This window comes from Symphalangus syndactylus, chromosome 7 (genome assembly GCF_028878055.3).
Source record: "Symphalangus syndactylus isolate Jambi chromosome 7, NHGRI_mSymSyn1-v2.1_pri, whole genome shotgun sequence".
NCBI classification, from domain to species: domain Eukaryota; kingdom Metazoa; phylum Chordata; class Mammalia; order Primates; family Hylobatidae; genus Symphalangus; species Symphalangus syndactylus.
Window position 1 is genome coordinate 10,291,015 of NC_072429.2, and position 26,791 is coordinate 10,317,805.

At 50.1% G+C, this 26,791-nt stretch overlaps 1 protein-coding gene and 1 pseudogene across 2 annotated transcripts in view; one reads left to right on the forward strand and one right to left on the reverse strand.

The window, feature by feature from the left end:
- The window catches only part of LMAN2 (lectin, mannose binding 2), a 40,539-nt gene that overhangs the window by 9,608 nt on the left and 4,140 nt on the right, over positions 1-26,791 (reverse strand). Inside the window, exons 3-8 of one of the 2 annotated variants that reach the window (XM_055285119.2) lie at positions 14,555-14,672; positions 13,770-13,849; positions 13,427-13,588; positions 13,200-13,314; positions 10,514-10,633; positions 8,215-8,506 (exon numbers count right to left, since the gene is read on the reverse strand). In XM_055285119.2, the coding sequence (XP_055141094.1) occupies positions 8,346-8,506; positions 10,514-10,633; positions 13,200-13,314; positions 13,427-13,588; positions 13,770-13,849; positions 14,555-14,672 (756 nt within the window). In that variant the 3' untranslated portion in view covers positions 8,215-8,345. Of the gene's footprint in view, positions 1-8,214; positions 8,507-10,513; positions 10,634-13,199; positions 13,315-13,426; positions 13,589-13,769; positions 13,850-14,554; positions 14,673-26,791 lie in introns of those variants that run through there. The other variant, XM_063642534.1, reaches the window with a different exon arrangement.
- LOC129486978 (small ribosomal subunit protein uS10-like) lies at positions 17,884-24,272 on the forward strand (annotated as a pseudogene).

Here is a 26,791-nt window from a genome sequence, read left to right on the forward strand (position 1 = left end):
GATTATAAGAGGGTCCTATGAACAACTGTATCCCAACAAATTGGATAACCTAGATGACATGGACAAATTGGATAACCTAGATGACATGGACAAATTGGATAACCTAGATGACATGGACAAATTGCTAGAAACATAAAACCTACCAAGATGATATCACAAAGAAACAGAAATTCTGAATAGGCCCCATGATTATCATGGAGACTGAATCAGTAATCAAATCAAATATCTCTTGACAAAGAAAATCCCTGGACCTGACACCTTCACTGGTAAAATTATACTAAACATTTGAAGAATTTGAATCCTCAAACTTTTCCAAAAGCTTGAAGAGAAGGGAAAACTTCCTCATTCTGTGAGGCCAGGATTACCCCAGTACCAAAGCTACATGAAGGCACAAGAAAAGAAAACTACAGGCCAATATTCCTTAATGAACACTGATGCAAAGATCCTCAGCAGGGTGTGGTGGCTCACATCTGTAATCCCAGCACTATGGGAGGCTGAGGAGGGTGGATCATTTGAGGTCAGGAGTTTGAAACCATCCTGGCCAACATGGTGAAACCCCATCTCTACTATAAATACAAAAAATTAGCTGGGTGTGGTGGCACATGCCTATAGTCCCAGCTACTCAGGAGGCTGAGGCAGGAGAATCGCTTGAACCCTGGAGGTGGAGGTTGCCAGCGAGCCAAGATCATGCCACTGCACTCCAACCTGGGCGACAGAACAAGGCTCCATCTCAAAAAGAAAAAAAAGGCCAGGCACGGTGGCTCACTCCTGTAATCCCAACACTCTGGGAGGCCAAGGCGGGCAGATCACAAGGTCAGGAGTTCAAGGCCAGCCTGACCAACATGGTGAAACCCTGTCTCTACTAAAAATACAAAAAAAAAATTAGCCGGGCGTGGTGGCGGGCGCCTGTAATCCCAGCTACTCAGGAGGCTGAGGCAGGAGAATTGCTTGAACCCGGGAAGCGGAGCTTGCAGTGAGCCAAGATTGCACCACTGCACTCCAGCCTGGGCGACAGAGCAAGACTCTGTCTCAAAAAAAAGAAAAAAAAAGTTTCCAGGCAAGAGTGGGCAACAGAGCGAGACTCCATCTCAAAAAAAAAAAAAAAAAAAAAAAAGAGTGGTGGCATAATCGTAGCTCACTGCAGCCTCAACCTCCCAGGCTCAAGCAATCCTTGTGCCTCAGCCTCCTGAGTTGCACCACCACACCCAACTAATTTCTTAATTTTTTTGTAGAGACAGGGTCTCACAATGTTGCCCAGGCTGGTCTCGAACCCCTGAGCTCGAGCAATCCTCCCACTTCAGTCTCCCAAAGTGCTAGGATTACAGGCATGAGCCACCACACCCAGCCTCTTAGTCTGTTTTCTGAATTATTTATAAAGAAAAGGAATAACTCGCAATTCTGGAGGCTGGGAAGTCCAAGGTCGAGGGGCTGCATGTGGTGAGGTCTTGCTTGTGGGGACTCTGCAGAGTCTGGAGGTGGTACAGGGCATCACAGGGTGGGGGCTGAGCGTGCTCACATGCTAGTTCAGGTCTCTCTTCCTCTTCTCATGAAGCCACTGGTTCTCCTCCCATGATAACCCATTAATCGACTAACCCCTGAAGTTATTAATCCATGAGTGGATTAATCTCTTGAGGGCAAAGCCCTCATGATCCAGTCACCTCTTAAAGGCTCCCCTCTCAGTACTGCCACACTGGAGATGAAGTTTCAACATGAGTTTTGGAGGGGGCAGACAAACCATGGCAACCTCGAAACCATCTATAGGAGAGTGTCTAAAGGAGATATACCTCAAAATCAGAAAGTGCAAAAGACATGGGATATAAGAATCGGAGAGTTAAGAGACCAGGAAAGCAGGAGATTGCATTTTTTTTTTTTTTAATTAACAGCAATTTGGAACCAAAATTCCAAGTAAATTCTGTTGATTTCTTGTTCTACCCCTTCAGGATGATGGTGAGGACAGGCTACATATAATAGCCCCTACAGCATACCAAGAGAATCCAGGTCTAGGATTCCAGATTTCTGGAGATTTCTACCAAGCAGTGGTGCCCAAGATCGGCTGTGATGATGAGGATGTGCCATTGCATGGCACGTGGCCCAGAGTCACCAGTTTATTACATATTGGTCATCTTCACTACCTGACTTCACACAAGTCAATCCAGGGTTTGCCTAGTTCCCTCCTAACGCCTTCTCTCTCCACAAGATCCGCTCCCTCCTATGTTGACTGATCTGTTGGCCAGATGCAATGGCTCACACCTATAATCCTTGCAATTTGGGAGGCCGAGGCGGGAGGATTGTTTGAGCTCAGGAGTTCACGACCAGCCTGGGCAACATGGTGAAACCCCATCTCTACAAAAAATACAAAAGCTAGGGCAGGGTGCAGCGGCTCATGCCTGTAATACCAGCACTTTGGGAGGCTGAGACGGGCGGATCACCTGGGGTCAGAAGTTCGAGACCAGGCTGGCCAACATGGTGAAACCCTGTCTCTACTAAAAATACAAAAAGTAGCTGGGCATGGTGGCGTGTGCCTGTTAATCCCAGCTTCTCAGGAGGCTGAGGCAGAAGAACCGCTTGAAACTGGGAGGTAGAGGTGAGGTGAGATTGCACCACTGTACTCGAGCCTGGGCAACAGAGTAAGACTCCATCTCAAAAAACAAAACAAAACAAAACAACAAAAGTACCACCAAAAACTAGCGGGGCATGGTGGTGTGCACCTGTAGTCCCAGCTATTCAGGAGGCTGAGGTGGAAGGATCACTTGAACCCAGGAGCCAGAGGCTGCAGTGAGTCAAGACAGCAGCACTACACACCAGCCTGGGTGACAGAGCCAGGCCCTGTCCCTAAATAAATAAATAATCTGTGATGTTTCTCCTCAATTTGCTAACTTAACCATTTAATGCTTCTACAGACTAGATTCTCCCTCTGATCACAACTTCCCACTTGTATGAGTTAGGATTAGGTTTGGCTGTGAGCAAAAGAAAACCTGCAACAATGCATACACAGTGGCTGATTTCTCTCCCATGTAAATGCTGTCCCCAATGCCAGTGGGCCCGGTGACGGTGGAGGTCCACTCCCCAGATGGCTGTGTGCCCAGCAGCCTGCTGCCTGTGGGCGCATTCGCAGGGGTCTACAAAAATAAGTAATTCAGAATCAATGTTGTTGGGACTTTAAATTACTTTGAGCCTTAAAGGAATGTGATTATGGAGACTGTGTCATGTGGCAGGCAGCTGGAACCTTTGTTCCTCTGATCATAGATTAGCCTTTTCTTTACCCACATTGTTTTGTAAAATGCTGCAAAAGCCTAGGGTTCCAGAAAAGATGCTTTTCCTCTTCACCTTGATCTTCATTATAAATTAACTTTCCTCTTAACTACTTCTATGACCTCATGACTATCACACTGTTTAAGATGGAATGTTTAAATATACACTTTTAATTTGGAAAAGGAGCCTGGATCAGAACATGTGGAAAAAGTTAATTTAAAATAAGAAAAGAGGCCAGGTGCAGTGGCTCACACCTGTAATCCCACCACTTTGGGAGGCCGAGGTGAGTGCATCACGATGTCAGGGGTTTGAGACCAGCCTGGCCAACATGGTGAAACCCCGTCTCTACTAAAAATACAAAAATTAGCCGGGTGTGGTGGCACGCACCTGTAGTCCCAGCTACTCGGGAGGCTGAGGCAGAAGAACTGCTTGAACCCAGGAGGTGGAGGTTGCAGTGAGCTAAGATCAGGTCACTGCACTCCAGCCTAGGTGACAGAGCAAGACTCCGTCTTGAAAAACAGAAAACAAAACAAAAAACAGAAAATTTGGGCTGGGCGCAGTAACTCATGCCTGTAATCCCAGCACTTTAGGAGGCCAAGGCAGGTGGATCGCTTGAGCCCAGGAGTTCCAAGATCAACCTGGGCAGCATGGCAAGACCCCATTTCTATTAAGAAAAAAAGAGAAAAAACTGGAGATATGGAGACATATAGAGGAAAGATGATCTGAAGATGGCCATGTTATGATGGAATCAGAGACTGGAGTGATGTGCCTATAAGCCGAGGAACTCCCAGGTCTGCTGAGAACAGCCAGAAGCCAGGAAGAGGAAGGGAAGGGCTCTCCTCTACAGACATCAGAGACAGCGCAGCTCTGCCAACACCCTGACTTGAGACTTCCGGCACTTTCTGTTGCTCAAGCCCCTCAGTTTGTGGTCCCTTATGGCGGCCCTAGGAAACCAACGTAAGCGTTATCTAACATACTTTATTATTTCACCCGATCTCTCCACTAGATTGTGAGCTCCATGGGGACAGAGATCTTTGTCCCTTTTGTCCTCTGTTGTATCCCCAGTGCCTAAAGCCATGTGTGGCACAGAATGGACTGTGACCATCGGCAGCAGTCTGGAGCAGACCTATACATGTCAGAAAACTCACCACACAGAGGGGACAAAGGCAGGGCTGCTTTTAGCCACAAAAGAACAGAAAACATGACTCACAGTAGTTTGAACAAATAGGCATTTTTTTTTTTAACATAAAACCCCAGTGGCTGGCAGTCCAGACTGGGCAGCACCTCAGCCATGCCAAGGACTCTCCCTCCACCAGGCTCTGGGTGCTCCACTCGGCCCTTGTGGTCACACGGGGGTTTCTGCATGCCAGGGGTCCCTTCCACATTCCGGACAGGAAGACGGGAGCGGGCCCGGCCACACCAGCTGCTGTTTGATCTCCTAACGTGGGGAAACCTAGAGCAACCGGAGGCCCTCGTCGACAGGCTCGGGCATCTGACCAGCCGCAGAGGGCACACGGCCACCCTAGCTGGAAGGAGCCGGGAGCTCAGCCAAGTATATAGCCTTCCAGCCCCCGAGGAGAGGAAGCTGAGAGGCAGGGTTAGGAGCGGATGCGGCGTGGCCGCCTGAGTGTGGGCCTCAGAGGCTGCAGAAGGACCCAGGGGTCAGTAAATGGTGCTGGAACTGGCTGGAGACAATGGGAAAAATGGATTCCCTATATCACACCCTACACAAACTTAACTTCGATTAAGTGCCAAATTTGAAAAGCAAAATTTTAAAGCTTTTAAGCAAAAACAAAATCTTTAGAACAGATTATGAAATGACACTAAATTATAGGCTGTATATCAAACGACGTCATTGAAAAGCAAAAGCCGCCAGGCACACTGGAAGGTGTGCACCAAGGGCGTATCACCAGAGGAGCCCCGCACAGGAACTCCTACACGGCCGGAAGAAAGGGCCCGGACTAAACCACCACACAGAAACACAGATGCCAATAAACGCACACACGTCCCAACACGGCTAGCAGAGAAACAAACGAAAGCTTTTGCATCCATCTGTCAAAAATGGAAAGCTCTGACTATATCAGGTGCTGAGGGGCAGAGGGGATCTCTGCAGGTGCCACCCCACTGTGGTCGCGGCCCAATTTGGAGCAGCGAGGCACCCTCTAGTAAAACTGAAAATGGGCTGGGTGCGGTGGCTCATGCCTATAATCCTAGCACTTTGGGAAGCTGAGACGGGTGAATCACTTGAGGTCAGGAGTTCGAGACCAGCCCGGACAACATGATGAAACCCTTTCTCTACTAAAAATACAAAAATTAGCCAGGCGTGGTGGTGCACACCTGTAGTCCCAGCTACTCGGGAGGCTGAGGCAGGAGAATCACTTGAACCCAGGAAGCAGAGGTTGCAGTGAGCCAAGATTGTGCCACTGCACTCCAGCCTGGGCAAAAGAGTTTAAGACTCTGTCTCAAAAATAAATAAATAAATAAATAAGACACACCCAGGAGTGCTTAGAGCAGTATCGTGTAGCAGAGCAAAAGCCCTAAACCACCTCCAATCAGTAGCAGAATGGAGAAACTGGAGTCTGTTCATACGTCACAGCGAGGAACACCCGTCTTGAGCCAAATGTAATCTAAAGACTCACCAACAACGCTGAATTGCAAAAGTTGAGGAATACGTCCATGTACTACTCACGGTCTTCAGAAATTCAAAACAATACAATGTACATAGAGATACATATCCCTGTGGTAAAAATTTTAAGACAGACACAAAAAGATTCTGCAGCAGTCACCTTTGGCAGGAGGAGACAGAGGGATCCAGGTGTGTCCATGATATTTCTCACGTCGCACGGCAGGTCTATAGCCACACATTCACGTTTAACGTTTGCATGACGAAATATCTCAAATTTTTAAACACACATGGCAAAAACATAGATTATGACATCACGGTCCTGCGTGTGTGAAATGCGGATGTAAGAATACACATTGATCGTTCTAGGGAAGCACCTCTAGGTATGAATTTTGAAACAATCAACTTTTCTTGGGTATAACAAGGCTACGTTCCAATGGAAAGGGGTACCCACCGTGACAGCCAAGTAGAGACCGGCATGATCACTTTAACACCTGCTGCCACAGCATGGGGCCTAACTCTGTCTCGTGCTCAAGCTCGGGTACCTGTTAACACCACTGCAGGGGCTTCTGAAACCATCCTTGCCCCGGCTCCACCTGACTTACTCAGCCAGAACTGGAGAACAAGGCAGGCTCTTTTCAGTTCTCCAGGGAACTCCAATACACAGCCAAGGCTGAGAACCATCTAGTACGGGACACTAATTTGCCTAGTAATTCAGGAATTCGGTGAAGACCAAGTTAGAGCCAAAAATTAAAGGTGAAGCCTGATGAGCGTGGTGCCGATGACGTGATTGTAGCAGCTGTGGAGAGCTCGTCTCTACACACGCCTCGGCCCTACACACCTGGCCTAAAAGCCTACCAGCACCTGAGAGGCGAGTGTTGTGGATGAAGTGAGTTATGTGTCTCAATCGCTCCAAAGCAGGGCCTGTCATAAACACACGATCTGCTACCTTTTCACGGAAAGGAACTGCTTTGGGAAAAGTGTTAATAAAATCCTTCAATAAGGAGGATCATGATTACTCTTCAGGCTTCATGAACAGGCTCCCAAACCCGTGAAGGAAGCACAAACTCGAACCTGTGTGGAATCTCTAGACGTCTAACCTGTTGAAGGAGGAAACACAGAGGACACGAGAGGTGGGTGACAGTGGACCAGTGAAGAGCTCTGGAGATGAGACAGAGGGTAAAATCCTTATTCTCACTCATGTCTCTATCTTTTGCAATGATAATTTGATAGTGTTAATTACCAAAAGCCTGGCTGCTGAAGAGAGGGAGGGCTAGCTTTTGCTTTTAAGGTGGGAGATTCAAATGCAACTGAACGGGGAGTGGGAAGGGGACGAGGAAGACAAGATCATCGGCTCAGCAAGGTGTCCAAGGAGGGCTAGAGTCGGTATCGGAGCCAGAGGGGTGGCTTGGGACAGGACGGGACGTGCTGCTCCACGGCGCGAGGTGGAGGCAGCCACAGCTGGAGGCGATGACTATGGAAGCTGCCGGGGGCGGTGCCATGCCTTCAGCTGCTGCCTTTCCTCCACTCCCCGTTACCATCCTTGTCCCCCGAGGTGCCCCAAAGGGACTGCCACAACCACCCCCACCATCCTCCAACCCCTTGCACATCATCCCCGAGCCCCCTGGAGTTCCCCGTCAGTGTACCCACCTGCCCAGCCAAGCCTCCACGTGGTGCCCCTTGCCACCCATCCTTTCACCCAGAGGCCCAGAGCATGTGGGAGACAGCACAGGGCCCCATCCCCAAAATATCACTTGCCAGGTGACACTGGGCAAGTTGTACTTGACCTCTGAGAGCCGTGTGTCCCCAGCTGGGAAACAGGGCAACCCATCCCATCCTCCTGGAACTCCACAGGCCAGAGCAGATGAGATGAAAGCTCTAAAGCACTGGCGGGCTGGAAGTCATTAGATAAGAAGGCAAAGCAAGCCCCTCAGGACAGTCACACGGCTGAGGTTGGGTATTTCACTTTATTTAGCAAACTGTCGCACTCAGCCCCACCACACCGGCCCTGCAGCCTCGCTTGAGCATCTGTCTCAGGAAGCAGCTCAGGGTGAACAGGAAAGCCTGGGTTTCCCAGTTCAGGCCTTATCCATCGCCACACGTGCCACACACCACAAAACAAAATCACTTCCCTACGTCCTCAGGAGCCCACCCCAGTGTGGTCCAGGGGACCCTCCAGTGTTCAACAGCTGCCTGCAGGGGCCGCAGCCCAGCTCTAGGCACAGACCCCTGCTCCCGAGACGCCAGCCCCAGGAGAGCCTCCGTCTCCAGCTGTGGGGGTGCCAGACCCTAAGCCTCGGCTCTGCCACCTGTCCCTGCTGGGCAAGAAGCAAAATGTATGAAAATACTTTAATCATTTATTTGAAACAGTTAAGAAATAAGGTCATCTTGTTGTTCTTTTATAATCCCAGTAAAAAAACAGTTCACATTGGCTCCTGGGCCCAGGGGCAGGCCCCGCCGGTGGCGCCGCTCAGTAGAAGCGCTTGTTCCGCTCCTGCCGCTTCTGGAACACCACGGCCCCCACCACGGCGCAGACAACGATGCCCAGGAGAGCGCACAGCAGCAGCAGGAACACCCGCCACCCCGTCAGGGGCCCGCTGCGGAAGTTCCCCGTGGGGTCATCCACGTTGTCTGGGGGAGAAGAAACGGGGGAGCTGAAACGGCAGCGTGGGCCGGGGATCGGGGGGCTGCAGGAGGGCAGTGGGGATGGAACAGGACAGCCGGCCACGGTGGGCAGGCAGGTCGCACTCACCCCCCTCACCAAGGAGGGGCAGAGGTCAGGTGAAGCCCATCCCAGCCAGCTCTGCAGTCCCCAGGGCAGGGCGGGGCAGAGAGAGGACCAAGCCCACTGGGCCCCAGGACCCCAGCGACAAGCCTGGGCTGCCCTCTGCTGCAGGAAGCCGGTTAAAACCAGACTCCTGGGCTCCCCTGCGTCCAACTCTGGATAAGGGGAGGCCCAGGAGGCTGCATATCCCAGCCCCACCCCCCACGCTGTGGTCTGAGCACCCTATCTGGAGCAGCGCGGCCCTGGTCACAGGCTCCCCCAGCCCACAGCTGGATGCTCTCGGCAGCCCCCCAGGAGGGTCTCCCAGGACCTGAGTCCCACGCTCCACCCCAGCCCACAGCCTCTCCTCCACACAAGGTTCTCACAGGTCCTGCCCATCCTGGGATGGGGCCCTCTGGTGCGCTCCCTTGTACAGGCTGAGAGAAGACACTGACTTTCCCAAGCTCTCCAGGCTGTGGGTGGAGGAGCTGGGGTCTGGCTGGGCCCTGTTTCTACCACTCTGCCTCCCTCCCTGACTGCAGCCCCCCCGCGACTCCACACTGTGCAGTCTCCTCAGGCGTCCCCGCACCCAGGCCTCGGGCCCAGGCCCTGCCTTTCAGCGGTGCGCATGCCGCTCTCTTGCCAGCCACAAGCCAACCTCCATCCTCCCTTCCTGCACAAGCTGCCACTGGCAGGCCTGCTGACCACTCTCGCCCCAGCCTCTGCTCTGCACACCGACAGCAGCGGCCACTGACTGAACGGGGAGGTCCCTAGGGATGGCGCTTCCCCAGAAAGCCACTCAGCCTCGGGGCTCCCACGGCTCCCTCTGTCTCCCTGTCTGCCTCAGCCCCTAGAATGAGCCGCAGGGACAGGGCCTGCCTGATCTCCGTGTCTCCAGCACCCAGCCCATAGCTAGGCACAGAGGGCAGCTTTGGTCACATCTGAAGGAACAAATGGATTGAATCTAAAAAGGAGTTCATCCTGCCTTGCCAGCTGCACGGGATGCTGGGTGGGCAAGGCAGGTGCCACCTCTGAAAACACCCAGCGGCTGGCAGCCCTCTGACCAAAGGTTGCAGCAAGGTTTGTGTGGCCCCCAAAACATTTCAAAATAATCTGAATCTTTAAAAAGTGAATTGTCACATAAAACACCAGATCCTGGCTTCTCCTGAAAAGCAGAAACATGCGGCCAAAGTAGCCCATGCAGCATGGGGACCCAGGGCTGGGCTAGGACAGAGCCCGTGCCGTGCACTTCCGTCACTGGCTGGACCCCCAGGCACGCATCTGTGGTTCTTAGGGTGGAGTTCTCCACACACAGATGCCTCATTCCTCCAACCACAACGTTCACTCTGTGAGGAAAGGGGTAGCTAATTAGTGCCATGGGAAGAACCCAGGCTTCGGGTTTTGTAGAAACCCGATTTCCAGTCTTGCCTTCTCTCTCCTTCTAGCTAAGGAATCCACCCCCTTGGCCAGCAGCACAACTTCTTCCAGGTGGCTCACAGAAGGGACAGGTGGGCCAACATACCCAGCCCCCTGGCTCTGCTGGTCACTGCCCCAGCACCTAGTGAGGGAGGATGCTGGCCCACCCCTCACAGCACTCACGTGGCTAGGATGTCCTCAGAGACTGACTCTCTGCAGACTTCTCTTCTGCCTCATTCGTTTACTCAAAAACTTGCCAGAGCTGACATGACCCAAGCCCAATCCTCTAGGAGCTCGGACAGGGCCAGCCAGTGCCGCTTGCCAGGACAGGGCTGATCCAAGAGCCCAGACTACAACCACCACAACCACGACTGGACCACGAGACCCGCCAGGCTGGCTTCACAACATTCTGGGTCAGGCCACCGAGACCCAGGCAGGGCACGGCTGTGCACACGCACCTTTGGGCGACTTGAGGAAGTTGACGCTGGGCTCGATCTTGGTCCAGTCGATGCTCTCCTCGTCGGGCGTGTGCTCCACCATCAGCTGGAATAGCTTCATGGAGATGATGTCATGATTGTCTGTAGGACCAAGAATAAAGCTGTGACAGCCTGCAGGCCAGCCTCAGGGCGTGTGGCCCAAGCCCCTCCCCAAAGGGAAGCTGCTGCTGCAGCCAGTAAACCTGCAAGGCCCCTGGGGAGAGCACTCCCCCGCCCGTCTAGGGCCTGTTTTCTTCCCAGCTCCCTCCAGTCACCAGCAATAAAAAACAGAGAGGAGGCAGAGTAGAGAGAAAACAGTAAGGCCTTTACAAGCAGAATCATCTCGGTCTAAATCCTGGGGTCTGCTGCCCTCTTTGAGGCTGTTTCCTCACGTGTAAAGCAGTGATGATCTCCATCTGTGTGGTTGCCATGGCAAGTACATGAGAAGGTCTACACCACACAGAAGGTGGCCTGTCTGCAGAGTACGTGCTCAAAAACAGACCCGGGAAGGACCAACAGTCGCTGTGTGACTGGCTGAGAAGCCTGAGGCTCCCAAAGGCAGGAGCCACCAGACATTCTTGTCAGAGATCCACATACAGGCTGCAGGGTAACAACTTGGCAACCAGCTAAGGGCCTGAGCGTAACGCAGGTCAGCGGCTGTGCCGAGGAGACTGGGGAAAGGATCTGTCCGACGGCACGGGCAGGGAAAAGCCCCGGCTTGACGCTGATAGATCACCCCAGTGTAGAGATGAGGAGGCTGAGGCTCAAAGCCAACACGTGGGTCCTGGTCAGCCTGGGACTGGAATCTGAGGAAAGGCCTTGTTTAAGGGAGCAGGAATCTCTGGAGCCAAGGGAGGACCTACTGAGCAAGAGTTCCGCCAGGGACAAAGTGTGAGAGCCGAGCATGCACAGCCCCTGGAGGCGGCGAGCGGCCCTGCAGGACAAGGACCAGCCCTGGAGTCAGGCCCCAGTTCCCATCTGGGCTCTGCTGCTTCCTGCTCGTATCTTAGGAAAAATCCTTTCAGTTCTCAAACTCCCAATGGTGGAGTAAAAAGGGAATGAGATGGCCATCTGCCTAAAAATACATCAGGTGACATCACCCATAAGGTGCGTGGCGCTGATGACCCCTGACCAGCGGTCAGACACGGCTCCCCTCATGGCGCCTCCTCCACTCTGTGCTGGGCTCTCTCAACAGCTGTGAGAGCTGCCACCGGCCACAGCCCTGGTGCTGCTCTGCTCCTATCAAGAACCCTCCGAAGAGAAGGGCTGAAACAGTGTGATGAAGCTCCAGGCAACCTGGGGCAGGAGGGGAACCAGCCAGGCGCGAGCTGGAAATGATGAAAGCTGGTTGGCAGGAGGGGTGCTTCCTAGACCTCTCTCCTCTGCTGGGTATATGACTGGAAAACCCTCAAACAATGGATGTTCTGGGGTCTGAGTGGACCCAAGCACTTCCATGCTGAGAGGGGAGGCTCCTGGGCAGTGGGCAGACTACAGGCCCTGGAATGGGTCATCCTGAGGATAAACCACCCATGTCAGGTCCCCCGCGTCACGTGCCAGTTCTGGTCAGGAGCTAGCCCTGGGCCTGGCACCTGCTCAGGGCCCCAAAGAGAGACCAAGAACCACAGCCAAGGGCCACCACGGCCTGGTGACCAGTGAGGCCTGAGCAGGTTAGAGGCACCCCAGTGCTCACTGAGCACCTGCCCTGGGCCAAACAGCCATTTATAGAGCTTACAATTGAGCAGGGGGGCCAGAGACAACAAAATTAATTACTCGGTAGATTCAAAGACGGTAAATATTATGAAGAAAAATAAAGCCGGCAAAGGTGATGGGGAGTGGGCTGGGGACTACAGGAGGGGGCACGACGTTCCACAAGGGAATCAGGGAAGGCCGCACTGAGGAGGTAACATCTGAGCAAGGCCCTAGGAGACAAGGGTGAAAGAGCCGGGGCAGGAGGGCACAGGCGCATCCAGGGAGCAGCTGGAAGCCACAGTAGGTAAGGGGAGCAGTGAGCGAGGAGCCAGAGGTGGCAGGGCTGGCACAGAGACCCTGGCGCCCCCTGCAGAGCTCTGAGCAGAGCAGCAGGAGGCCTCACACAGGCTGAAGGCGATTACTCGGCTGCTGCGCTCAGGAGAGACTGTTGGGGGCCGGTGAAGGAGGGGACCACTTGGGAGGCTCCTGTGAGAGACACTGGTGGCCTGAAGCCGCCAGGTAGTCAGGGAGGGGTGGGAAGTGGTGGGACGTGCTGTGAAAATAAAGCCACAGAGACTGTTGATGCACCAGAGGCGCCATGTGAGAGAAAGAAGGGTCCGGAAAGACAGCAAGCAAATAGAGGGGCAGAGGTGCCACTGACAACCTGATGGGCAAGATGTGGCCTCAGCTGCGGGCACAAGGGCTGAGCAGGTCCAGAGCGGTCTGGGCTGAAGATAAATCTGGGAATCTACATAGCCCAAATCTAACTGACCCGCTGCCTCCTGTTGATGGGGAAGGTTGCCAACGGACTGTTCAAGGACTGAGGCCCGGACAGGCCATTTACAGAAGAAAGGAATAGGAGGAACACAGCCAGGTGAGTCCAGAAACCACATGAAGGCAGGCAATCAACTGCATGGAAAGCTCCCCGTCCCTCAGGGTGAGTAGGGCTGGGACCCAACGCCTGGCCCAGCCCACTCACCAGACAGGTCGCCAGTGCCGGCGGAGGCCCCGAAGTAGTAGCCGGTGGGCAGGCGCACTCCCGTGATGTCAATGCAGTTCTTCCACTCGTTCTTGTCCTCCAGGTCGGTCATCACCTGCAGGGCCCAGCACGCTAAGCACCTCGCAGGACGGCAGCCTGCCCTCTTGAGCCTCTGTGGGACCAGCACAGGCCCACCAGCTGCCGCCCCCACCACCCAGCCTGCTCACCGTCAGACGGCCCCGGGAGTAGCGCACAGCCAGGAAGGTGTCGTGATCGCGGTTGCGGAAGTCAGCCGTGCAGCCCGCCAGCTCGGTCCAGCGCCCATCCTTGCTGTGGTCGTAGGACAGGGAGCCATTGTTCACCATCACCGAGATGTACGGGAACACGCGCTGGGACCAAGACACCGGTTACTCCACAAGCAGCCCAGCCTGTGGGGCGAGCAGGAGCACCCAGCACCCCAATCCCTGGAGGCTCCTCTTGTGCCGGGACCATGGAAGTCCCAGGGCCCCCTCCTCTAGCCAACTGCCCAGTCCTTCCTTTCCTGCTCAGCAGGAGAGAGCAGGGGCCTACCTCGGTGGTCTCATCATTGGGGTAGGTGTCCAGGAAGATGGCTAAGCCGTGGAAGTTATCTTTGCTTCCAAACACAGGCCCTAGAATTATAAGGAGATGCTCTCAGAACGGGAGAAACAGGAGCTGTCCCATGGGTACCTAAAAAAGGCAAGCAATGCCAACACGGGTGGGGGCAAGAGGGCCCAACCCACTGGCCATTCACCAAGAGAGAAGGGATCGTGAAGGGAGAAAGCTGAGGCTTTCTCCTCAGAAGTGGGGGGTCTAGGCATCTGACACAGAGGACTCAAGTTTGAAGGCTGAACTGTGAGGGGACTGAGGCAGGTGTCAGGTGTCAAGGGGGTACCTGGCCTACAAAAAACAGTGAGCCACAGGACAGCCCTAGCCGGGAGGCTCCACCCTCTACACCAGGGGCAGCAAACATTCTGTGAAGGGCCACGGAGGAAACGCCTCAGGGTCTGTGGGCCACATGCAGTCACAGCCACACAGTCTTCATGTTTTGGCTTTTTTTTACAACAATAACTGTTTAAAATGGTAAAACCAGGCCAATGAGGGTGTAGGGCTGAGCTGCAGGACCCAGCTGCTCCTCTGCCCTCAGTGACCTTCCTTCCAGAGCCAGGCTCCTTCCGGAGGTGCAGGACTTTATACACGGGAGCAGCACTTTCCTAACAGGAGAGGAGACGCTGGGCCCCACGAGCCACAGGCAGCCCCGCCCCATCTCCCTAGGGGGCCAGCAACCATGCCCGTGCCCACCCCCACAGGGCCCAGCTGAGCGAGCACCGGCCCACCTGGCACGAGACGGTCCCGGGTGTACCACAAGGCGATGCCGTCTCCATGGAGGTTCTTCTTCCCTGTGCCGTGGACTTTGAAGTGGACATGCATTTCCCAGTCCTTGAGGAAGCAGGGCTGGAGGGAGAGCAGAATGGGCTGCTCAGAGCTCCCTGGGGCATTCCAGCAAGCTGGAGGCAACCCCAGCACAGCCCCTGCCCCACAGACCTCTCTTCTCTCCCCAGCTAAGACTGGGCACTCCTTGGCACAGGGCCACAAGTGCCACTGACCACAGACCACTAGATGTTCTCAGCGTGAAGGGAAGAGACTGCTGGGCACCAGGTAAGGTGGGGGAGGCCACAGTGTCCCAAGGCTGCCTGAGGCCCAGACCCCGCCAGCAGACCTCAGGCTGCTCCTGAGAGGTGGCAGCCACACTGTTCACCCTCGTTACCAGTCACACCCACCAGCCATTTCCTCTCCATCCACTGCTCTTGCCCTGGAACCTTGTGCAGAGGTTACGACTCTTATTTGAGCGACGTATTTAACAGGAAAACAAATTCAGAGGTGTAACAACTTGTCCAGAGCAGCTCAGTGGGCTGTCTGGATTCACGCGCAGGGCTTTCTGACTCCGAACGCTCTGCTCAGTGGACTCTCTGGATTCACATGCAGGGTTTTCTGACTCCGAGGGCTCTGTTCTGCCTTCGGTACTCCCCATGGCCTGCAGGCCTTTCACATAAATTGCACCAGCCCCTTTCTGGTCACCCACATCCACTGCCATACCCACCCTGCTAACCAACCTTCCCAAGTGAGGAAAATCAGGCCGGGTCAGTGCTGCTGGGCCTCAAGCCCAGGTCTGGCTGACTCCAAAACCCAGCCCTTCACCAGCTCACCTCCCCAGCCCAGCCTAAGTGTGGTACCAGCGCTGGGGATGAGAGCTGGTCAGGGTCGTGCTCTGGGGCTCAAGGGCACCACCATGTGAGCTGGGGCAGGGATGGGCACTGCCTGAGGCAAGGGAGAAAGCCTGGCCTTACCCATCAGGAAGTCGCTTGTGAAAACTAAGGTGTCAACACACATGGTGACAAGAATCCACTTTCAGGAAGTCTGCAGATGGATGTAAGCAAGTGATCAAACAAAGACCCATCAGAAAGGCAAACCCAAACAGGATGTTGACCTGTCAGACTGGCAACTGTGAAAAAGACCATTAATGTCCAATGCAGATGAGGATGAAGAGAAATGAACACAGGAGTAAAGGAACATGAACCAGTATTAATGATGGGTAATTCTGGGAGGGGGATTATGGCGACTGTTTACCATGTTTGAATAATGTATAATAAACATATTACTTCTGTGATCACAAAAAAATAAAAAACACTGTACCCCTATGTGAGCAATATGCTTCATGCATTCATTGATGCCACAGACTCACCGCTCCCACTCTGGGCACCGGGAACCCAGATAACAAAACCTAGGCCGAGTCCCCGAGAGAACAAAAGAATGGAAGATATAGAATTATGGGTAAGAAACAGAGCAAACAGTGAGAGAGGCTAAGACTCATATAATTGGGATTCCAGGGTAAGATGTGAGAGATTAGGGCAAAGGAATATTTAAAGACGTCTAAGCACTTACTAAAACTGATTCAAAGACATGCCACAAACTTTAAAAGTCCTACAAACCAAAGGAGATGACGAAAAAGAAAACCATATTTAGGCACAAAAAAAGAAGGGAGGGAGGCCGGGCGCGGTGGCTCAAGCCTGTAATCCCAGCACTTTGGGAGGCCGAGGCGGGTGGATCACGAGGTCAGGAGATCGAGACCATCCTGGCTAACACGGTGAAACCCCGTCTCTACTAAAAAATACAAAAAAATTAGCCGGGCGTGCTGGCGGGCGCCTGTGGTCCCAGCTACTCGGGAGGCTGAGGCAGGAGAATGGCATGAACCCAGGAGGTGGAGGTTGCGGTGAGCCAAGATCGCGCCACCGCACTCCAGCCTGGGGGACAGAGAAAGACTCCGTCTCAAAAAAAAAAAAAAAAAAAAAAAAAAAAAAAAAAAAAAAAAAGAAGGGAGGGATAGAGGAAACAACAACAAAAAAAAACAGATAGTTTTTTTAACATGAAACTATTTTTTCTAATTTTTTCCCCATGGTACAGCCCCAGGCAATCCTGACAATGTGTGCCACAAAAGCATTTTTTCTTTCTTTTCAATTTCAACTTTTATTTTAGATACAGGGGCTACATGTGCAGGTTTTACATGGGTATACTGCACCCAGGCAGGGAGAACAGTACCCAATAGGTAGTTTTTCAACCCACGTCCTCCCCCATCTAGTTAGTCTGGAGTGTCTATTGTTCTCCTCAAAAACAGATAATCTTGGGCGGGTGCAGTGGCTCACGCCTGTAGTCTCAGCACTTTGGGAGGCTGAGGCAGGTGGATCACTTGAGGTTGAGACCAGCCTGGCCAACATGGTGAAATCCCGTCTCTACTAAAAATAGAAAACTTAGCCAGGCATGGTGGTGCATGCCTGTAATCCCAGCTACTTGGGAGGCTGAGGCGGGAGAACTGCTTGAATCTGGGAGGTGGAGGTTGCAGTGAGCCGAGATTGTGCCACTGCACTTCAGCCTGGGCAACAGAGTGAGACTCTGTCTCAAAAAAAAAATCACAGTCTCACTCTGTCGCCCAGGCTGGAGTGCAGCAGCACAATCTCGGCTCACTGCGAGCTCTGCCTCCCAGGTTCACGCCATTCTCCTGCCTCAGCCTCCCCAGTAGCTGGGACTACAGGTGCCCACCACCACACCCGGCTAATTTTTTTGTCTTTTTAGTAGAGACAGAGTTTCACCGTGTTAGCCAGGATGGTCTCGATCTCCTGACCTTGTGATCCACCCACCTCAGCCTCCCAAAGTGCTAAGATTACAGACGTGAGCCACCACACCCAGTATTTTTTTTTTTTTCTTTTTGAGACAGAGTTTCACTCTTGTTGCACAGGCTGGAGTGCAATGGCGTGATCTTGGCTCACTGCAGCCTCTGCCTCCCAGGTTCAAGCGATTCTCCTGCCTCAGCCTCCTGAGGAGCTGGGATTGCAGGCATGTACCATCACACCCAGCCAATTTTGTATTTTTAGTAGAGACGGGGTTTCTCCATGTTGGTCAGGCTGGTCTTCAACTCCCGACCTGAGGTGATCCGCCCGTCTCGGCCTCCCAAAGTGCTGGGATTACAGGGGTGAGCCACCGCACCCGGTCATAAAGAAATAATAATCTTAAAGAAAAAGCAACCAGAGGGAGAAAAGAGATGACCCTCAAAGGAGCAATCATTAGCCTGATACCTGGCTTCACAACGGAAACAGTGGGAGCAAGAAGGCAGATGACTGATACGTTTGGAGATACAGGAAGGTAACAGCCAGCATGGGATTCTATACTCAGCAAATGTATCCTTCAAGAATGAAGGTAAAATTAAGATATTTTGAGACAAACAAACAAAAACCAAAAGAATTCATTAGCAGACTCATGCTTTCATTCTTCAGGGAGAAAGAAAATGATCCCCATCCAGATGTAAAGTCAGAGTCCAGAAGGAATGAAGAACAAATACAGTGACTATAAGGGTGAAATCTAAATATCTGCATAAAACAATGGGTTGTGTGACTTAAAACAGAAATAATTAAAACAAATGACAACAATAAATGGAGTTAAAGTGTGTTAGGATCCTTGTACTGTCCAGGAAGAAGGTAAAGTACACATTATCATTAGTCTTTCGTAAAACATGAATGCCTGCTTTAAATTCTAGGGTGACCACTTAAAACTGAGGAGAGCATATAACTTTCAAGCTAACAGAAGAGGAAAAATAGGATAATAAAAATTAACCTAAAAGAAGACTAGAGAGAAAAATGAACAGAGAATAGGCAATTTGAATATAAAGAGTAAGATAGCAGATTAAACCCAAATCTATCATATTTCATTAAATGTAAATGGACCAAATGTTAAATAAAAAAACAAAACCTAAGGGCGCCTAGGATCTCTGTATTATTTCCTGCAACTGCATGTGAATTTATAATTATGTCAAAATAAAAAGTTTAATTTGAAAAGTAAAGAGGCCAGATGCAGTAGCTCATACCTGTAGTCCCAGCACCTTGGGAGGCCATCATAGGAGGTTTGCTTGAGCCAAGGAGTTCAAGACCAGCCTGGGCAACACAGCAAGACTCCATCTCTATAAAAAAAAAAATAATAAGTATATAAAGATCAGAGATCTAAACTTACGAGCTAAAACCTGGCCAGTTGCAGTGGCTCACACCTGTAATCTGAAACACTTTGGGAGGCTGAGGCAGGTGGATCACCAGAGCACAGAAGTTCAAGACTAGCCCAGGCAACATGGTGAAAATCTGTCTCTACAAAAAAATACGAAAATTAGCTGGGCCTGACTGCACATGCCTGTAGTCCCAGCTACTTGTGGGGCTGAGGCAGGAGGATCACTTGAGCTGGAGAAGTCAAGGCTGCAGTGAGCCGTGTTCACGCCACTGCACTCCAGCCTGGGCAACAAAATGAGACCCTGCCTCAAAAAACAATAAACAAACCAACAAAAAACCATTTAAAACTCTTAGAAGAGGCCGGGCCTGGTGGCTCACGCCTGTAATCCCAGCACTTTGGGAGGCCGAGGCAGGTGGATCACCAGGTCATGAGATCGAGACCATCCTGGCTAACATGGTGAAACCCCGTCTCTACTAAAAAGTACAAAAAATTAGCCTGGCGTGGTGGCGCAGGCCTGCAGTCCCAGCTACTCGGGAGGCTGAGGCAGGAGAATGGCATGAACCCGGGAGGCGGAGCTTGCAGTAAGCCAAGATCATGCCACTGCACTCCGGCCTGGGCGACAGAGCGAGACTCTGTATCAAAAAAAAAAAAAAAAGAAACTCTTAGAAGAAAATCTAGGGAAAAAATGTTCATGACACTGGATTTGGTAATGATTTCTTGGATATAGCACCAAAAACACAGACAAAAAAAAAAAAGATAAATTGTACTTCACCAAAACTAAAATTTTTGTACATCAAAGAGCATGATCAAGAGAGTGAAAAGACAACCCACAGAATAGGAGAAAATATTTGCAAATCACATATCTGATAAGGGATTAATATCTAGAATATACAAAGAAACCCTAGGCCGGGCATGGTGGCTCATGACTGTAATCCCAGCACTTTGGGAGGACGAGGCGGGCAGATCACCAGGCCAGGAGATCGAGACCATCCTGGCTAACACGGTGAAACCCGTCTCTACTAAAAACGCAAAAAATTAGCTGGGCGTGGTGGCGGATGCCTGTAGTCCCAGCTACTCGGGAGGCTGAGGCAGGAGGATGGTGTGAACCCAGGAGGCAGAGCTTGCAGTGAGCCAAGATCGTGCCACTGCAGTCCAGCCCAGGCGACAGAGCGAGACTCCGTCTCAAAAAAAAAAAAAGAAACCCTAAAACTCAATGACAAAAAAAATCCAATTCAAAAACACACAATAGACATGAACAGACATTTCTCCAGAGAAGACATACAAATAGTCACTAAGTATAACAAAATGCTCGGCATTTTATTTGCATTTCCACTAGGGAAATGCAAATAAAAACCATGAGCTGCCACTTCACAACCATTGGAACGGCTATTATTTTTTTTTTTCTTTTTTTTTTTTTTTTGAGACGGAGTCTCGCTCTGTCGCCCAGGCTGGAGTGCAGTGGCGCGATCTCGGCTCACTGCAAGCTCCGCCTCCCGGGTTCACGCCATTCTCCTGCCTCAGCCTCTCCGAGTAGCTGGGACTACAGGCGCCCGCCACCACACCCGGCTAATTTTTTGTATTTTTAGTAGAGACGGGGTTTCACCGTGGTCTCGATCTCCTGACCTCGTGATCCGCCCGCCTCGGCCTCCCAAAGTGCTGGGATTACAAGCGTGAGCCACTGCGCCTGGCCGGAACGGCTATTATTTTTTAAATTATTATTATTATTATTATTATTATTATTATTATTTGAGACAGTCACACTCTGTCACCCAAGCTGGAGTGCAGTGGCACAATCTTGGCTCACTGCAACCTCCGCCTCCCAGGCTCAAGGGATTCTCCTGGCTCAGTCTCCCGAGTAGCTGGCATTACAGGTGTGCACCAACATGTTCAGCTAATTTTTTTGTATTTTAGTAGAGACTGGGTTTCACCATGTTGCCCAGGGTGGTTTTGAACTCCTGAGCTCAGGCAATCCACCCACCTCGGCCTCCCAAAGTGCTGGGATTACAAGCATGAGCCACTGTGCCCAGCCTGAAATGGCTATTATATTAAAAATAAATAAGGCCAGGCATGGTGGCTCACACTTGTAATCCCAGCACTTTGGTAGGCCAAGGCGGGCGGATCACGAGGTCAAGAGATGGAGACCATCCTGGCCAACATGGTGAAACCCTGTCTCTACTAAAAATACAAAAACTAGCTGGGCGCCTGTAGTCCCAGCTACTCGGGAGGCTGAGGCAGGAGAATCACTTGAACCCGGGAGGCAGAGGTTCCAGTGAGCTGAGATCATGCCACTGCACTCCAGCCTGGCGACAAGGCGAGACTTCCTCTCAATATATACATACATACATACGTAAATAAATAACAAATGTTGGCAAGGATGTGGAGAAATTGGAATCCTTGTGCATTGCTGGTGGGAATATAAAATGGTGCAGTTGCTATAGAAAACAGTTTGGTAGTCCTCAAAAAATTAAAAATAGAATTACCATATGATCCAGAGATTCTACTTCCTAGGTATATACCCAAAAGAACTGAAAGTAGGATTCAAACAGATACTTGTATACCAATGTTCACTGTAGCACTATTCACAATGGCAACAGATGGAAACAACCCAAGTGTCCATTACGAACAGATGAATACATGGAATGTGGTCTAGACACACACACACACACACACACACACACACACACACACACGAATATTACTCAGCAACAAAAAGGAATGTAGTACTGATATATACTACAGTATGGAGGAACCTTCAAGATATGCTCAGTAAAGTAAGTCAGACAAAGAAGACAAATATTGTATGCCTCCATTTATATGAGATGCCTAGAACAGTCAAATTTACAGAGATGAGGTAGAATGGTGGTTACCAGGGACTGTGGGGATGGGAGTGATTGTTAAATGGGTAGAGTTTCAGTTGGGATGAGGAAAGAGTTCTGGAGAGGGACGGTGGTGATGGCTACACAGCAATGTGAATGCACTTAATGCCACTGACCTGTACACTTAAAAATGGTTAAAATGGGCCAGGCGCAGTAGCTCACGCCTGTAATCCCAGCACTTTGGGAGGCCAAGGCAGGAGGATTGCTTAAGGCCAGGAGCTCGAGACCAGCCCAGGGCAGCATAGTGAGACCCCAGCTCTACAAAAAATAAAAAATAATAAAATTAGCCAGGCACAGTAGCACATGCCTTGTAATCCCAGCTACACAGGACACTAAGCAGGAGGATCACTGGAGTCCAGGAGTTCGAGGCTGCAATGAGCTAGGATTGCGCCACTGCACTCCAGCTTCAATGACAAAGTGAGACCCTGTCTCTAAAAAAAAAAAAAATTTTTTTTTATTTTAAAAACTGGTTAAAATGGCACACTTTGTTACATACTCTTTTTTTTTTTTTTTTTTTGAGACAGAGTCTTGCTCCGTCGCCAGGCTGCAGTGCAGTGGCATGATCTCAGCTCACTATAACCTCTGCCTCCCTGGTTCAAGGGATTCTCCTGCCTCAGCCTCCTGAGTAGCTGGGATTACAGGCACACGCCACCACGACCAGCTAATTTTTTGTATTTTTAGTAGAGACGGGGTTTCACCATGTTGGCCAGGATGGTCTTGATCTCCTGACCTTGTGATCCACCTACCTCGGCCTCCCAAAGTGCTGGGATTATAGGCGTGAGCCACCGTGCCCAGCCTGTGTTACATACGTTTTATCACAATAGAAAAATATTTGAGAAATTTGTCCGGATGTGGTGGCTCACACCTGTAATCCCAGCGCTTTGGGAGGCCGCAGCAGGCAGATCACCTGAGGTCAGGAGCTCAAGACCAAGCCAGGCCAACATGATGAAACTTCGTCCTACTAAAAATACAAAAATTAGCCAGGTGCGGTGGCGGGTGCCCATAGTCCCAGCTACTAGGGCGGGTGAGGCAGGAGAATCACTTGAACCCGGGAGGCAGAGGTTGTGGTGAGCTGAGATCGCGCCACTGCACTCCAGCCTGGGCAACAGAGTGAGACCTTGTCTCAAAAAAAAAAAGAAATATTTGAGAAATTTTCTTGCATGTGCAGATGCATAAGTAGAACAGTCAAAACATTTTTTTGGATAGCCATTACATCTTTTAAATGCCATTGTTAGGCTGGGCGCAGTGGCTCATGCCTGTAATCCCAGCACTCTGGGAGGCCAAGGTGGGTGGACTGCTTGAGCCCAGAGTTCACGACCAGCCTAGGTAACATGGTGAAACCCTACTTCTACCAAAAAAAAAAAAAAAATTAGCCAGGCATGGTGGTGCGCGCCTGTAGTCCCAGCTACTCAGGAGGCTGAGGTGGGAGGATCACGCCCAGGAGACCGAGGCTGCAGTGAGCCGTGATCACACCATTGCATTCCAGCCTAGGTGACAGATTAAGACCCTGTCTAAAAAGAAAAAAAAAAAAGCCACTGTTTCAACATCAATGTGTAGCCTACTGAAGAAAATAGTTTCATAAATTAATGGATTTAAAGGTAAAAGGGGTTACAATGGTAAATTTTATGTTATATGCATTTACAACAATAAAAATAACGGCCCTGAAGCCTAGTGATATACCATTTATAAGAGAAAACGCTGAAACATAAAGAGATGGGAAAAAGTAAAAGGACAGAAAAAATGTATTATGCAACACTAACCAAAAGCAAGCTTCTGCTCCTTGAGGAAGACATGGTCACAGGTGGTGCAGAGCTGTGGTCCGCCTGCTCCTGCTCCTGCCTCACCACTGTTTGCTCTGGCTGAGGAACAAGTTGGTCAGGAAGCCTCGCAGCAGCCACGACATACCTTTATTTATTTATTTATTTATTTATTTATTTATTTATTTTGAGACAGTCTCGCTCTGTCGCCCAGGCTGGAGTGCAGTGGCATAATCTCAGCTCACCACTACTTCTGCCTCCCAGGTTCGAGCAATTCTCCTGCCTCAGCCTCCGGAGTAACTGGGACTACAAGCACCCACCACCACACCCAGCTAATTTTTGTATTTTTAATAGAGACAAGGTTTCACCATGTTGGCCAGGACAGTCTCGAACTCCTGACCTCAGGTAATCTGCCTGCTCTGGCCTCCCAAAGTGCTGGGATTACAGGCGTGAGCCACAGCACCCGGCCTACCCATGGCTTTAAAGATACCAGAAGAAAACCTGTGGAACCAGAGGTGACAATTCACTGAATCTGAATCACTTTAATGAGCTGCAATGTAAAATCCCCAGAAAAGGGATGTGCTGACTTGATCAGAGGAGCAAAGGAAAGAATCTCGAAGTGAAAGGACCAGCTGGAATGCTACCAAGGCTTCGAGAATCACCACAAGAAAAACTCCTTGTGAAGGTTCTAACACACATCTAACACATCGTTTCCAGATGAGAATCCACAAGCGGCTCACTGACCTGCACAGTCCTCCTGAGATTAAGCAGATTACTTCCATCAGTATTGAGCCAGGAGTTGAGGTGGAAGTCACCATTGCACATATTTAAAGTTGACTATTTTAATAAATTGATTACCAGTTGTTGTTGTTGTTGTTGTTGTTTTAAAAAAAGCAAGCTTCTATAGCTATACCCATAACAAAATGTAAAAAGGGGTTCTCCATTTACCTACAGATATAATAAATCTAAGTTTTTGTATGTACCTAATTTGGCCTCAAAACATATAAAACAGAAACTGACAGAACTACAAAGATGCAGACAAATCCATACACAGAAATTTTTTTAACACTTTTTTTTTTTTTTTGAGATGGGGTCTTACTATGTTACCTGGGCTGGTTTTGAACTCCTTGACTCAAGCAATCCTCCTGCCTCAGCCTCCCCAGTAGCTAAGATTTACAGGCACGTCACCTTGCCCAGCCATACACAGAAATTTTTAACAAAGCTCTCTTAGTAACTTAGAAAAGCGAGCAGACAAAAACGTGAGGAAAGCTAGAGAAGATCTGAACTCAGTCTTAACCCTGGCTGCACGGCAGACCCACCTGGGAAGCTCAGAAAGCAAGTCTGACCTAAAGAACCTACGTGGCACACTGTAGTCAACAAGTAGAGAATCCGCATTCATAAGCACAAACAGAACGCGTCCAAAAAATCTGACCATAATACAATTCCATCAGCTATCTAACAATAATAAACAATTTTAAAAGACAACTAAAATAGCCCTCATATATTTGAAAACTTTAAAAAAATATATCTCACATGTACAAAAGTCAGCCCAGAAACCAGATTTCAAATGGTCTCTTTGGTGCCCAGGAGTTTTCTGCACCTGGGGACAACACCCTGAAGAAAGACCAGGCTGCTGCGAGGCTGACCTCAGAGCAGAAGGGCAACCGAGTGAGGGAGGTGGGAAAGGAAAACCCACACACCCATTCCCAGCATGTTCATGGGGAGGCTGGTTTCAGGAATGAGCACGAGACAGTGGAGGACCCTGGAAACTGACTCCTCCAGGACTACGCAGGCCTTAGAAAGTCTCCATGACCCCAGATTAAAACTGCAGATTAGTAGAGACATACTACGATGCAGACAATAGAAGGCCTCTGGAGGATCTTAAGCAGGCAAGGCACAGGCTGGAAATGATTCAGAAGGTGCTTTTGGGGACAAACATGACATGACCACAGTTCTTAACCCACAGCAAACCCACCTGGGGAGCTCAGAAAGCTTAATACCTTGGTCCTACACCAGGCCAACTACATCAGAATCACCTGGCAATAAGAGGCTATTTTACAGTTAAGCAGTTTCCACATCTCTGCTTGCAATGAAACGGAATGCAGATGTAATCAACAGTCAGCCGAAACATCATCAAAAGTTTTGATAAAAGATCACTGCATGACGTTGGGTTTATAAACCAAAAGAAGATCAAAGTATTCAGTGATGCTGCTCTACCAAAACTCCCTCGGTGCCAGGCACAGTGGTGGTGAGCACCTGTGTCCCAGATACTCAGAGGCTGAGGTGGGAAGACTGTTTCGAGTCCAAAAGTTCAAGGTAAGACTGGGCAACATAGTAAGATCCCATCTCTAACAGAAATTTAAAATTTTAAAAATAACCCCATCTCCATCTACTATTTAAGAGAACAGTTTCTCAGAATTCGTGTACATAAAAACAAAAAGTAGAAGTGGTACTGAACTTGTCTTATTCTGACAGTAGTACCCATCCAGATGGGGGTGGGGGGGGTGACATCCTACTGAGATCTCATGTTTCAAAAAATGTTTACTTTTGTATAATAACTATTCAAAAACTGTGTAATGCATTTACTTTTATCAAGTGTGTACAGATAATTATAATAATCTCAAATAAAATATTAAAAGTTTCACAGTCTCAACAAAATTAAAAAGTTTAAATTATTATATTTATTTTACTTGTAGAAGAATATGGTAGGCTAATGAATAACATTTTCAAGCATTAAATATATTGCATTAGGATAATATTCTGCGTGGAAATGAAAATACAAGTTCAATTAAAAAACTGACATACTAGCTAGGCACAGTGGCTCACACCTGTAATCCTAGCACTTTGGGAGGTGGAGGTGGGCAGATCACTTGAGGCCAGGAGTTGGAGACCAGCCTTGCAAACATGGCAAAACCTCATCTCTACTAAAAATACAAAAAATTAGCTGGACATGGCAGTGCGTGCCTGTAATCCCAGCTACTGGGGAGGCTGAGGCAGAAGAATCACTTGAACTCGTGAGGTGGAGGTTGCAGTGAGCTGAGATCGCACCACTGCATTCCAGCCTGGGCGACAGAGCATGACTCTGTCTCAAAAAAAAAAAAAACCCTCTACTAAAAATACAAAAACTAGCTGGGCGTGGTGGTGCACACCTGTAATTCCAGCTACTCAGGGGGCTGAGGCAGGAGAATCACTTGAACCAGGGAGGCGGAGGTTGCAGTGAGCCGAGACTGCGCCACTGCCCTCCAGCCTGGGTGACAGAACAAGACTTCATCTCAAAAAAAAAAAAAGGGGGGGGGATATCAAATTGCAATATTTAGATTCCACTGAATGTTTAAAATACTGAACAGTTTTATTTTAAAATGTCAATATTTAAAATATGCTGTCATCCTTTGCGAAT